Source organism: Cebus imitator, unplaced genomic scaffold, assembly GCF_001604975.1.
Source record: "Cebus imitator isolate Cc_AM_T3 unplaced genomic scaffold, Cebus_imitator-1.0 Scaffold449, whole genome shotgun sequence".
Classification (NCBI taxonomy): Eukaryota; Metazoa; Chordata; class Mammalia; order Primates; family Cebidae; genus Cebus; species Cebus imitator.
In genome coordinates, this window is record NW_016107764.1 from 3,100,256 (window position 1) to 3,111,509 (window position 11,254).

General features: G+C 60.1%; 2 protein-coding genes across 3 annotated transcripts in view; both read right to left on the reverse strand.

The window, feature by feature from the left end:
- Positions 1 to 1,025: 1,025 nt before the first annotated feature.
- Positions 1,026 to 5,307, reverse strand: SLC39A4 (solute carrier family 39 member 4). Of its 2 annotated transcripts, XM_017511668.2 has the most exons (12): positions 4,996 to 5,307; positions 4,210 to 4,473; positions 3,677 to 3,869; positions 3,418 to 3,560; positions 3,171 to 3,342; positions 2,711 to 2,883; positions 2,399 to 2,536; positions 2,187 to 2,318; positions 1,964 to 2,018; positions 1,704 to 1,856; positions 1,371 to 1,558; positions 1,026 to 1,277 (listed from the first exon to the last, which is right to left on the reverse strand). In XM_017511668.2, exons 1-12 carry the CDS (start codon positions 5,185 to 5,187, stop codon positions 1,149 to 1,151), a joined length of 1,932 nt encoding a protein of 643 aa, XP_017367157.1. In that variant the 5' UTR covers positions 5,188 to 5,307; the 3' UTR covers positions 1,026 to 1,148. The 2 variants fall into 2 exon arrangements, with proteins under 2 accessions (XP_017367157.1, XP_017367160.1); XM_017511671.2 differs by lacking the exon at positions 4,210 to 4,473.
- Positions 5,308 to 10,662: 5,355 nt separating this feature from the next.
- The window catches only part of VPS28 (VPS28 subunit of ESCRT-I), a 6,591-nt gene continuing 5,999 nt past the window's right edge, over positions 10,663 to 11,254 (reverse strand). Inside the window, exon 10 of the mRNA XM_017511683.2 lies at positions 10,663 to 10,948. Coding sequence (XP_017367172.1) covers positions 10,831 to 10,948 — 118 coding nt within the window. The 3' untranslated portion in view covers positions 10,663 to 10,830. The remainder of the gene's footprint in view (positions 10,949 to 11,254) is intronic.

An 11,254-nucleotide genomic window follows, 5' to 3' on the forward strand; every position in this document is an offset into this window, starting at 1 on the left:
GGCGGGCGGATTACGAGGTCAAGAGATCGAGACCATCCTGGCCAACACGGTGAAACCCCGTCTCTACTAAAAATACAAAAAATTAGCCGGGCTCGGTGGCTCACGCTTGTAATCCCAGCACTTTGGGAGGCCAAGGCAGGCAGATCACAAGGTCAGGAGTTCGAGACCAGCCTGGCCAACATGGTTGAAAACCCATCTCTACTAAAAATACAAAAATCAGCTGGCCATGGTGCCAGGTGCCAGTAATGCCAGCTACTCAGGAGGCTGAGGCAGGAGAACTGCTCGAACCCGGGAGGCAGAGTTTGCAGTGAGCTGAGATTGGCGCCACTGCACTCCAGCCTGGGCAACAGAGCAAGGCTCTGTCTCAAAAAATAAAACAAAAAGAAAGAAGGTCATGTGAAGACAGAGGCAGAGATTGGAGTCATGCTGTTCACAAACCAAGGAACACCCAGGGTCACCAGCAGCCAGGAAAGGCTCATGGAACAGACTGTTTCCTAGAGGCTTCAAAGGGAGTGTGGCTCACCTGACACTTTGATTTCTAACTTTTAGCCTCCAGAACGGTGAAAATAAGTTTCTGGTTTAAGGCGCTCAGTTTATGGTAGGCTGTGTTATGGGAGCCCTAGAAGGCCAGCACAAGGGGACTCAGGATTAACGCCTCTGCTGAGGACAGGAGGACAGAGTCAGAAGAGGTCAGGGTCCCAGGAGCCATGGGCTGCCACATACTCTGGTCTGATGATCTCTAGGCTTGCTTTCCTTGACAGAGAAATAAGCCCTCAGCTGCGTAAGCAGTGGGTAAGCAAGTTTGATTACCGTTTGCTGCCCACACACCCTGGCGAACTTGCCTGACCCCATTCAAGTAAGGTCTCCACATCAAAAAGAGGTGCCTGAGGCTGGCTGCCTGGGAGGCCCTAAGTGCAGCTCTCCCGGCTTCTCTTCGAGGCACCCTGGTGGGGAGAAGGCACTGCCATAATGGTCCTTTCTCAGCTGAGGACCTTTCCCACCCAGCAAGCAGTGCACAGCCAGGCTCCGAGAACGAGAGTGTCTTTATTGAAGTTGGGACTGGGGCCTCTATAGGGGCCCTGGCTTCTGGGCTGTAGGTTTGTGGGGTGTGGGGTCTTGAGTCAAAGGCTAGGGACTAGGGCAGGGTATCAGAGAGTGATGTCATCTTCGTACAGAGACAGCAACAGCAGGACGGTCCAGCCGCCCAGCAGGCCCACGTTGTGTAGCAGGAAGAGGAGCCAGGGCCGAGGGTCCCGCACTTTCAACATGGCCGGGAGCTGAGGAGCAGGTGGGCACCGGGTCAGCGCCCCTGCCCAGCTCGCTTGCTCAGCGCCCTGCCCAGAGCAGCCCCCTCCCCTCACCATCCTGACCATGTCGCAGAGCGCCACGTAGAGGAACAGGCCGGTGGCCACCGCCAGGATCCAAGCCTCACTCTCCTCGCCGACTCCGACGGCGAGTGCCACGTAGAGACCGGCGAAGGCCGTGAGCGCGGAGGCCAGGTTCAGCAGCAGGGCTTGGCGCACGGACAGCCCCGCGTGCAGCAAGGCCGCGAAGTCCCCTGGGGGCGGGTCCACGGCAACAGCTCCGCCCTCCTATCTACATGCCCCGCCCACCTCCTTTCGGGACCCGCCCCTCGCCACCAAGCCCCGCCCACCCGTTTCTGTCGCCCAGCCCAGCCCCGTCCGACTCCGCCCACCGCTCACCCAGCTCGTGTGGCAACTCGTGGCAGAACACGGCCAGCGAGGTGGCCAGCCCGGTCTTCCAGGAGGACGCGAAGGCGGCGCCCACGGCCAGCCCGTCGGCGAAGTTATGCACGGCGTCGCCCAGCGTGATCACATAGGGCAGCAGCCTCAACTCTGCAGGCACAGCGGCCGTGGGTTCTCGTGGCCTGTCCCCAGCCCCGCCCGTGCTCCGCACAGACCCCAGATCCCCCAGCCCTTCCGGGGTCGCCCCCTGGGCTCACCTGGGCTCAGTCTCCTGGGATCCGTGTTCAGCAGCTCCGGGTTCTCCTCCGCCACCTGGGAGGAGCGCGAGTGAGTCCCACTCGGAGGCGAGGCAGAGGAGGGACGCGGCGGGGTGGGACGGGAGGCAGGGCCGCAGGCCTGGGGTGGGGCTGGGAGTGTGGGCGTGGGACGGGGTCGGTGGGAGGGGCTCCGTGTGGAGCGGGGCATCGGGTGCACACTCACCAGGTCTGCGCGAGAGCCCTCGTGAGGTGGCTTGGGCTGCCGGAGCTCCCTGGGTGCCAGCTGCAGGGAAACGCCGTGGCTGTGGCCACCGTGGTTGTGGCTACTGTGGCTGCAGGGCCTGTCCTCCATGTCCTGTGAGGGTACCTGCTCAGTGTCCACCCGGCCCCCAGCACAGCCACCCCCAACCCAGGTACCTTCCCAAGAAGCCTGACCTCTGGGTCCCTGGGCAGCAGGAGGTTGAAGAGGTTCTCAAACAGGAAGAAGGCGTAGAGCCCGGCCAGCACCGCCAGAAGGCGCCAGGTGGGCTGTGGGCTGAGGCCCTCTTCACTGTGTGTGTGCAACCCCAGCACCTGGGGAGTAGGGGCGCTGGACTAGGGGGGCCTCAGGGCACCTCCTCCCCAGACCCAGGGAGAGGGGTTGGGGTTCAGTGGTGGGGTGGGTAAGGGCCCTGGGAGGGCATGGCCTGGGAGTCCAAGGTGGGGAAGGAAGGGCGGCGGTCGGGGGGGCGGGTTGTGGGGGCAGACCTTGGGCATCAGATGCAGGAGAGCGTCCCCAGTGAGTGCACCCACCGCCAGGCTCAGGAAGGTCTGCAGGACATAGTGCGTGACCCCCCTGCAGCCAGTGCAGGTCAGCAGCAGGAGACCAAAAACGGCGCAGAGGCAGATGAGCAGCGTGGCCAGAGAGCCGTACAGATAACCTGGGGGCGGATGAGGCCAGTGAGAGCTTTTCTTCTAGACTCAGCCCCTCCTTCTGGGGTGTTGATCACCAGGGCTGCAGGCGCTCAGTGCTCCAGGCCTTCACTCAGGCTGACCCTCCTGCCTCAAAGTGCCACTCCCTCCTGGAGACCCCCCTTTCCCTGTTCTGCTGTTTCTACCTCCAGCCCCTGCTTGCTTTCTCCATCCCTCATTCTCTGCAGCCACTTCTTCCTCCCTCCCTGAGTCCCACCTCTGAGCTGCCAGCGCAGTGCCGGGGGCGGGCACTCACTCTCTGCCTGGCTGAGCTGGTCCTGGAGGGGGGGCCCGTGCTGGGAGGTGCAGGCCCCACTCAGCTGCTGTTGGAGCAGGGCAGGGCTCAGTTGGGTCCAGCCCTCCGGGGTCACCCCTGCCTCCTCTGACAGTCCATACACAGCCATCACGTCCCTGGCGCTCAGGCACACCTGGGAGTGACAGGACAGGTCAGGGGCCTGGGCAGACCCCGGTGGGGCCCCATCTCACCCCAGGGCACAGCTCACCGTGTCCCACACACTGGAGCTGCTGTTGGACGTAGAGAGGGGCACAGGGTCCTGGCCGCTGGCCCTCCTGTGCTGGTGACTGTGGTCGCCATGGGCCTCCATGGTGGAGCCCACCCCCAGGCGCTGCATCAAGGCCGACAGCTCTGGCAGGGAGAACGGTCAGCACCGTGAGTCTGTGTGGGCTCCAGCCCTGCCGCCCAGGGACACAGAGGCTGGGGACTCAGGGGCGCCCCCATCCGCAGCCCAGCCCAGGCCTCACCGACCAGCGTGATAGGGGCCTCACTGCCGTGTTGCTGGAACACAAAGTCCACAAAGTACTGAGGGCTGGGCAAGGCGAGGAAGCAAGACCCACTCCTGACATGGTCCAGCAGGGCAGCCAGGACGCCCCCAGCACTGCCTGGAGCCCCCGCCTCCACGGCCTCCTCCAGCAGCTGCGGGATATCTACGCAGGCCTGAGGAAGGGGGACCTAGGCCTCAGCCTTCAGTGTGACCTTGCGTCCAGCTCTGCCACCCACCCGCTGGATGCATCTCCCACCAAGGCAGGATGTGCCCCACCAGCCCCGCCCTTCCTGCTGGGACCAGCTGCTCCAGGCTCCCACTCAGCCCTCTGGTTCCTTCCTCGTAAGACCCCCACCTGATCAGTAGTGAGCCCCACATTGTGAATCCCCAGCCTGAGGCCGACTCCCATGTGTCTCCAGGCCCCCAGGCTCCCTAAAGGCTCTGCAGGCCCGGCCCCCTGGTCTGTGGGGCCCTCCTCACCCATTCCCCTAGTCTGCCTGGTCTCTCTCTCACCGTCTTGGGGGCCTGGCCAGCAGCCCGGGCCTGAATCCTCTGCAGCAGTCTACTCAGGCCCAGGATCAGGTCCTCAGGGCTTTCGAGCTGGGTCAGGAGGTCATCCGCATGAGAGGCCCAGCCGCCAGCCTGAGCGTCCTCACATGTGCCCTCGGGGTTGCTGAGGTACAGGGCGGCAGCCGCACTGAGGCGGGCGATATACCCAGTCTCCAGGACTGGACCCGGGGGCTCGCCCAGGCCCAGGGCATCCTCCACAGACAGGCACTGTGGGCAGAGATGGGTGGGCAGGGGCGCTGGGCCACCAGGGGAGAGGAGAGGCCAGCCCAGCCAAGGGGCTTCCCGGCAGCCCCCTTCCCACTCCTCTCCCTCTCACGTCCAACAGAATCCACCACCCTTTCTCAGCCCCTTATGCCCTTCTGTCTCCCCAGGCCCCTGTTCTGTTTCCCCAACTACAGGGGTGCATGCAGAGGGGTCCCCAACAGTGGTCCCCCATTCTCGGGGGACTCCCCTGGAGCCACTGCCAATTTGATGGCTGGGGCCAGCAGGGGGAGGTGGCCCCAGGGTCCTGGGGAGAAGAGGGGCTGTGTGTCCCTGGAGAGGCAGGCCCATCTGCCCCCACTGAGCAGAAGGGTGGGCTCTAGCCTGCAGGCAGGGCAGGGTGCCCAGGTACTACTGCCAGCCTCCTCCGCCTCCTGGAGTTTGCCCAGGGCTCTTTGCTGCTGGCTAGCAGGGCGGAGCAGGCGGCAAGAGGCCAGGGCTTGGGGACCCGTCGGGTGGGGCTGTTACCTTTCCACACGGCCCGTTGGTGCAGTGCACACGGTCCGCCAGCGTATTTAACAGGCCGCCCAGTGCCTCTTGATCCAGAGCGCCCTGGCCAGAGGCGAGCAGGCTCAGCAGACCAGCAGACGGGGACGCCGTCGCTGTCACCACCAGCACAGCCAGCAGTAGCCCCAGCTCCAGCGGGACCAGGACTGCCATACTCAGCTCCCAGCGTGCTCAGTGGGTGTTGCTGCGGCAAGGCCCAGTGCTTCTGGGCTGGCTGAGGGCGGCTTTGCTGGGGCTGTCTGGGGCCAGACTGGGGCTGGGCTAGGACCCGCCCGGCCCCACATGAGGACCTCTCCCAGGTATTCCTGCAGAGCTCTGTGATTGGCTGCTGGAGTTGCCTGGGTTAACCATTCCAGCGGCAGATCCTCCCTGACAGCCTGGAGCCACTGCCTGTGGGGGGCAAGGGCTGGGCCCCTTCCCCTGGACGGGCAGCCTGGGTATCTGCTCCTCTGCCAGCAGCCCCCCAAGTTGTGGAGCAGGGCCAGGGTGTCCCCTTCTGGCTCTCCATCTGGGAGCTGCTTCCAAGCTGGGGGACGCAGGCAGAAGTTCACAGATGCTCTCAGAGCCCCCAGGCCCAGGCCTCGGCCCCCTCCCGACAACCCTCAGCAGAGGCTGCCCAGACGCCCTCGGTGGCCCCAGTTGGGGGTGGGGACATGGGCCTCTCTCCTCCTGGGTCATGGGCTGTTGTCCCTGTTGGGCCCTGATGGGGTTGAAGGAACTGAAAAGGTGCCTGCTACGTCACACTCCTCTAGGCTGGGGACAGCCCCAAGGAGCTCCAACGCAGACACACAGGAGACGGACCTGGGCCCTGGCAGCCACCTGGCCAGGCTTGTGTCAGGACAAGGTTGGTACAAGACCCCAGCTCTAGGCCTGGGGGCAGGGAGGCTGTGGCTCCCAGCCCTGCCCTGCCTGTGCACTCCCTCTCTGGCCTTTGAGCCCAGAGGCCTTATCTCTACTGCCTTGGTGGAGGCAGGAAGTCTGGGGGAAGGGGCAGCAGATCTCAGGGCAGATTTGCCTTCTGAAGTGGGAGCATGGATGCCGCCTCCTGCCCAGCCCAGCCAGCCTGACCCTGAGCATTGTGGGTGGGGCTGGAGTGGGGAGCTGGGCTCCTGAGGCCCAAGGACTCTGTCCTGCCATGCACAGGGCAGGGTGCAGCAGGGCAGGGCGGGCATTGGGCCCAGTGTCCTGGGGTCCGGCCTCACCCCGCCATGCAAGGTGCCCTTCTGGCTGGGCCCACCCACAGTGGTATCCCTCTGGGGGCCCTTAGGGGAGACCACCTGTGGGTGTAGATGATTTCTGGGTCCCAGGACCACAAGGGGGCAGCTCTGCACACAGCCTGAAGATGCTGTGAACCCAAACTGGCCCTTTCCCTCCCGCACGACCCCAGGACCAGTGGGCTTGTTGGAGCCTCCCACGGCTCCAGGACCTATTTTAGCTTCAGGATAAAGGTCTTGGCCTGGGCCTGACCCTGTGCCCCGTCTGTCTGCACACAGCCGCCTCCCCAGGAGGCCTCAGTGCTGGGCTACAGGCCTCCTCCATTCATGTGACCCCACCCCTCCCAGCTGAAACCCCCCTTCCATAGCCCAGGAGCGGCTGCTGAGGGTGTCACCTGCCCATGCCACAGCCTGAGGCCGGCTTCCCCAGAGCAGAGGAGTTGCACTCTCCTGCACCCCAGGCCCACTGTTTCATCCAACAAGCTCATTGCAATTGCCTCATCTTAAAAACAACACTGGCCAGGCACAGTGGCTCACACTGGTAATCCCAGCACTTCAGGAGGCTGAGGCAGGTGGATCACTTGAGGTCAGAAGCACAAGACCAGCCTGGGCAACATGGTGAAACCCCACTTCTACTAAAAACACAAAATTGGCCGGGCGTGATGGCTCACATCTGTAATCCCAGCACTTTGGGAGGCCAAGGCGGGTGAATCACGAGGTCAGGAGATTGAGACCATCCTGGCTAATACAGTGAAACCCGTCTCTACTGAAAATACAAAAAATTAGCCGGGCCTGGTGGTGCTGGCCTGTAATCCCAGCTACTCAGGAGGCTGAGGCAGGAGAATCGCTTGAACCTGGGAGGTAGAGATTGCAGTGAGCCAAGATTGTGCCACTGCACTCCAGCCTGGGCGACAGAGCAAGACTCCATCTCAAAAAAAAAAAAAAAAACTACAAAATCAAGTTAGGGTGCCCTGAGTGATGGTACGTGCCTGTAGTCCCATCTACTTGGGAGGCTGAGGTAGAATTGCTTGAGCCCAGGAGGTGGAGGCTGCAGTGAGCCTCGATCGTATCATGTCCAGCCTAGGCAGTTGAGCAAGACCCTGTCTCTAAAAAGAAAAAATCCAGGCGGGCCAGGCTGGTTTCGGACTCCTGACCTCAGGTGATCCGCCTGCCTTGGCCTCCTAAAACCCTTCTGCTTTCTGTCTTCATGAAACTGACTGGCTAGGGTCCTCACATTAAGTCAGATCACACCATCCTTGCCCTGTCCTGTCTGGCTTCTTTCACTCGTCACGATGTCCTCAAGACTCATCGAGGTCACGCCAGGTCGGGATGGAGCTTTACTTTATTAGAGAGGATTGAAAAGTTCCGGAGGTGAACGGTGGTAAGGTTGCACAATAATGTGAACACACTGAAGGCCACTGAACTGTGTACTTAAAATCAGTTAAAATGGCAAATTTTTGTTGTATTTTATCACAGTAAAAAAAATAAAATAGGCCAGCATTGTGGGTAATCCCCATATAGGCACCAAGGAATGAGAGCTAAGTAGAACCCTGGCACAGTTAGGGCCTGAGGAATATCTCACTTTATAGTGTTACTACTCAGCTATTTCCTTTTATATAATCGATTATATAATCATATATTAGTTTATAGAAATAGGGCTTGAAGTCTCCCTTTATATAATCCTCTTTATATAATCATTAATAGTTGATAGTATGAGTGCCTAAAGAATATTTCCCTACATATATACCTATAATTATATTTTAGTTCATAATCGGAGGAATGCCTAGAGTGGACACAGAACAGAGCATGAATTAATGGAAAACAGTTAAACCAGGACAAGAATCTGTGGCCCAGGCGGCAGCGTTCAGTATTGTAAAGATGCCCACTGTATGGCAGGCTTGGGGCGAGAGCCACTCCTCCTGATCAAGGAGTTGTAGGACCTTGCTCCAGTTCTTGTGGAAGTCTGCCCTCAGACCGGCGATCCACCTTGGTGACTGTGAAATTTATCAGCTCTTGCTACTGTGCTGCTTGAAAAGCATCTTCCCACAGAACCCATTGGAAGCTGCCAGAAGGTGGCGGTAACCCTGACAGCTCTGTCACTGCTGTGTGACTTAAAGGATCCTCCTATAAATCTTCTTAGAAGTAGTTTTCCCGTAGATAGAAGTATCACACACTGCACCCTCTTCACTGCACACGGCCGACCTTCAAGCCTCGGTAGCCTAATGGAGGTGGACCCCTTACTGCACACGGCCTTTGCCTTCATGGGAACGGGCCCCTTGCTGTGCACTGTCCACCTCCTAGCCTAGGTGACCTAATGGGGGTGGACCCTGTGTTTTATTGCTCACAACCCTATCACTATCCTTAAAGATGATTTCACTCACTGCCCTGCCCCCTAACCTATACACAATAAATACTCACGCTTCTGGACATTTGGGGCCTCGCCTGACTACACTTACAGGTGGCGTGGCCCCCCGAGCCCAGCTGCATTTTCTTTGTACTTCTGTGTCCTGTCTCTTTATTTCTCAAATCCTGTGCCTCAGCATAGCATAAGGCTCACCCCACGACCATGTGGGGCACACAGCCCTACATCTGGCTCCCAACGTGCCCTATAAGCATGGCAGCTCACACCCGTAATCCCAGCACTTTGGGAGGCTGATCAGGTCAAGAGATCAAGACCATCCTGGCCACCATGGTGAAACCTTGTCTCTACTAAAAATACAAAAATTAAGGCTGGGCGCGGTGGCTCAAGCCTGTAATCCCAGCACTTTGGGAGGCCGAGGCGGGTGGATCACGAGGTCAATAGATCGAGACCATCCTGGTCAACATGGTGAAACCCCGTCTCTACTAAAAATACAAAAAATTAACTGGACATGGTGGCGCGTGCCTGTAATCCCAGGTACTCAGGAGGTTGAGGCAGGAGAATTGCCTGAACCCAGGAAGCGGAGTTTGCGGTGAGCCGAGATAGCGCCATTGCACTCCAGCCTGGGTAACAAGAGTGAAACTCCGTCTCAAAAAAAAAAACCAAAAAAACAAAAATTAGCTGGGTGTGGTGGCACATGCCTGTTGTCACAGCTACTTGGGAGGCTGAGGCAGAATCCCTTGAACCCAGGAGGCAGAGGTTGCAGTGAGCTGAGATTATGCCACTGCACTTCGGCCTGGTGACAAAGGTAGAATCCATCTTAAAAAACAAACCGACAATGTATATTTATTTCAAAAAGACCCTCCCTGACCATCTGCCCACCTTGACACAGAAGTTTTGGGGTGCTGGTCCTCCCTTGAAGTGCCCTGCACCCACATGTGCCTGTCAGAGACATCAAGGGCCTGGTGGCCAGACCCGACAGTGCCCTTCCTCAGCTCCCCGGGGCTCCTCTTTGGCTCCTTGGTCAGTCTATTCTCACTTCCCAGAGCAGCAACCCCGGCCAGTCCTCCGGTTTCTTGGTGGGATTTGGCCTCCCTCTGCAGTCACGGATGTCGGCACCCTGCTTGATGGCTCCCTTTGGCCGTCTGAGAGGCCACCCCTAACTCAGCCCACCTGTCTTGTCCATGCGCCAAGCCCCCTCGGACCACCACCCGACTTGATTTTCACCATCTGGCTTACTCTACACACCTCATTCCATCCACTCGAGATGCCACACGTCAAGAAGCCGTTGTTCTCAACTGCTAAGAGAGAGAAATGCTGCAATGAAACCTTGACACATCCCTCGTCCTGACAGCACAGATGCTAAGCTGTGAAATGTGCGTCCCTCAGGACCCAGAGGTGTGGTGTGTGGTCTGCTGCTTTCCTGGGGACAGCAGCAGGTGCAAAGCACACGCTGTGGATGGATGGCATCCCCCACCACTGCCTCCCCACCAGGCCCAGCCTTCACACTTCAGCTTTGCTGGGGGGCCTGGAGAAGGACCCTAGGGGTGGGCAAGACAAACTCCCACCCAATGAGTCACTGACTGGAGCCACAGGTAAGTCAGGAGCAGTAGGCCCCAGTGCAGCCATCTGAGTGGGAGGTGGGGGCGAAGCAGCCGACAGCATGAAGGGCAGTCTCTGAGCCCAGCCCCAGCAGGTGCGCTGGGACCTGACGGCACTCAGAAGACCCCATGCTGCCCTGGGCTTTGGTGAGGGTGGGAGGGGCAGCAGGCAGCCTCCCCTGCAGCCAGTCAAGCCACACCTGGCCAAGGTGGTGGGCCCGTTCGTTCCCCAGGCTTCTGTGCCATGGAAGTGCCCCCCACTACATGCCCAGCAAAGCCCAGCAGGGAAGTGGCTGTCCCTGAATGACACAGGCCATGAGGGATACAGTGGCAGGGACAGAGCTAGGGCCAGGCCCCCACGCAGGTCGAAGGTGGGTGGGCTAGAGGGGCTCATGCTCAGAGTCCCAGAAGGCAGAGAGAACACACAGGGCAGGCCTCGGGGAGCCATCCAAGTAGGAGGGTCAGAGAACATCTTTATTGCAGGGAAGGGCCTGGCCCCCAAAGTCCTGACACCAAAGACAGACACAAGACGGGTAGCTGCAGCCAGTGAGTTGTGGAGGACAGGGTCCAGGAACCAGCATCTCAGACTCTACCCCTCCCTGCAGGCACTGGTGCCCTGGGCTCAGGCATGCAGGAAGCGGTTGAAAGCGTTGTAGGCCGACTCCAGGTCAAACAGCATCTGACGCACCTGCGAGTCATCCAGCTCGTCCGATGCTGACATGCCGCTCAGGGTCTGCAGCCTGGGGAGCGAAGCACAGGGCACGTGGGGTGGGAGGGCCTCAGGGGCAATGGGGGGCTCTGCCTGGCAGGGAGGGCCTCAGAGGCACTATGGGGTCTCTGCCTGGCGGGGAAGGCCTCAGGGGTACTGCTGCCTGGTGGGGAGGGTCTCAGGGGCACTGAGGGGGCTCTGCCTGGCAGGAAGGGCCTCAGGGGCACTTCAGGGGCACTGCTACCTGGTGGGGAGGGCCTCAGGGGCACTGGGGGGCTCTGCCTGGCGGGGAGGGCCTCAGGGGTACTGCTGCCTGGCAGGGAGGGCCTCAGGGGCA

Excerpts from the sequence above, each read along its gene's own strand:
- SLC39A4 (XM_017511668.2), bottom strand. The coding sequence starts at position 5,187 with ATGGCAGTCCTGGTCCCGCTGGAGCTGGGGCTACTGCTGGCTGTGCTG. Across the intron at positions 2,537-2,710 it reads TCCTGCATCTGATGCCCAAG|GTGCTGGGGTTGCACACACA; the intron begins GTCTGCCCCCAC and ends CCTACTCCCCAG. Across the intron at positions 1,278-1,370 it reads ACGTGGCGCTCTGCGACATG|CTCCCGGCCATGTTGAAAGT; the intron begins GTCAGGATGGTG and ends CCTGCTCCTCAG.